The sequence below is a fragment of the Sphaeroforma arctica genome (assembly GCF_001186125.1).
Source record: "Sphaeroforma arctica JP610 unplaced genomic scaffold supercont1.11400, whole genome shotgun sequence".
In the NCBI taxonomy this organism is placed as follows: Eukaryota; class Ichthyosporea; order Ichthyophonida; genus Sphaeroforma; species Sphaeroforma arctica.
The window spans coordinates 1-834 of NW_014029158.1; the positions used below are offsets into that span (position 1 = coordinate 1).

The 834-nt window shown below is 41.6% G+C and overlaps 1 protein-coding gene across 1 annotated transcript; it reads right to left on the reverse strand.

Moving 5' to 3' along the window:
- Positions 1–96: 96 nt before the first annotated feature.
- Positions 97–261, reverse strand: SARC_17612 (hypothetical protein; the record flags this gene model as incomplete). Its single annotated transcript, XM_014288293.1, has 1 exon — positions 97–261. A coding segment is annotated over one exon (165 nt), but the record flags the coding sequence as incomplete, so codon positions are not given.
- Between the last annotated feature and the right edge of the window lie 573 nt (positions 262–834).

The window sequence follows — 834 nt, forward strand, 5'->3', positions numbered from 1 at the left end:
ATATATATGTATTCAAATAGGAGTCAATACCCATCACTACAGTGTTCACCCCCACGTTTGCAACCAACCACTACCAACCAAAACGCAGACGTTGCATCAGATCCGAAAGTATCTCTCAGATATACTCGACACACTTACCGGAGTGGTCGCTTGCTGGATCTGTGCTAGCACCCATCGCTTGGGGCTCTCCACGCCCATCACCCCGTCATTCCTTTCAGCGCCTAGGGCTTCAGCAGCTGTATTAGCTGTGCGTTTGGATACCTATAGTTAACGGATGCACGTGTGTGTGTGGTTCAAGAGACAACTATCAGTATGCGTATGTACATACATCATGTATGGGCCCATATATACACCATAGTCGGTCAGAGAGAATTTGTATCCAGATAACTGTACTAAACACATGCAAGCGACATAATATAAGACACACATCTAGGCGTTGATAAGTTTAGTATGGTATTATGAACATATAATATAATACAATCTTCAATCTAGTGCGTCATCACTCCTAGGCGTTTTGGTATGGTATGAACATATAATATAATACAATTATTAATGTTGTGAGTCATCCTAATGTTCAGGTTCCAAAGCATGATACACCGCACTGTGCAGCACGGCCTGTAAATAAGCACATCACGTAAATGTATTGCAGAACGTAATGTATTCATATGGCAGAAAAACATGGGGGACGTGGATAACTCTTCTTTCAGTACCACCAGAAACGGATTAATATACCCATACGTACACTGTACAAAGATGTACGATTGCAGACTAATGTACACACATGCTTGTACTTGTCACAAGATATACAACCATACATTGCCTCCACTATGCTAT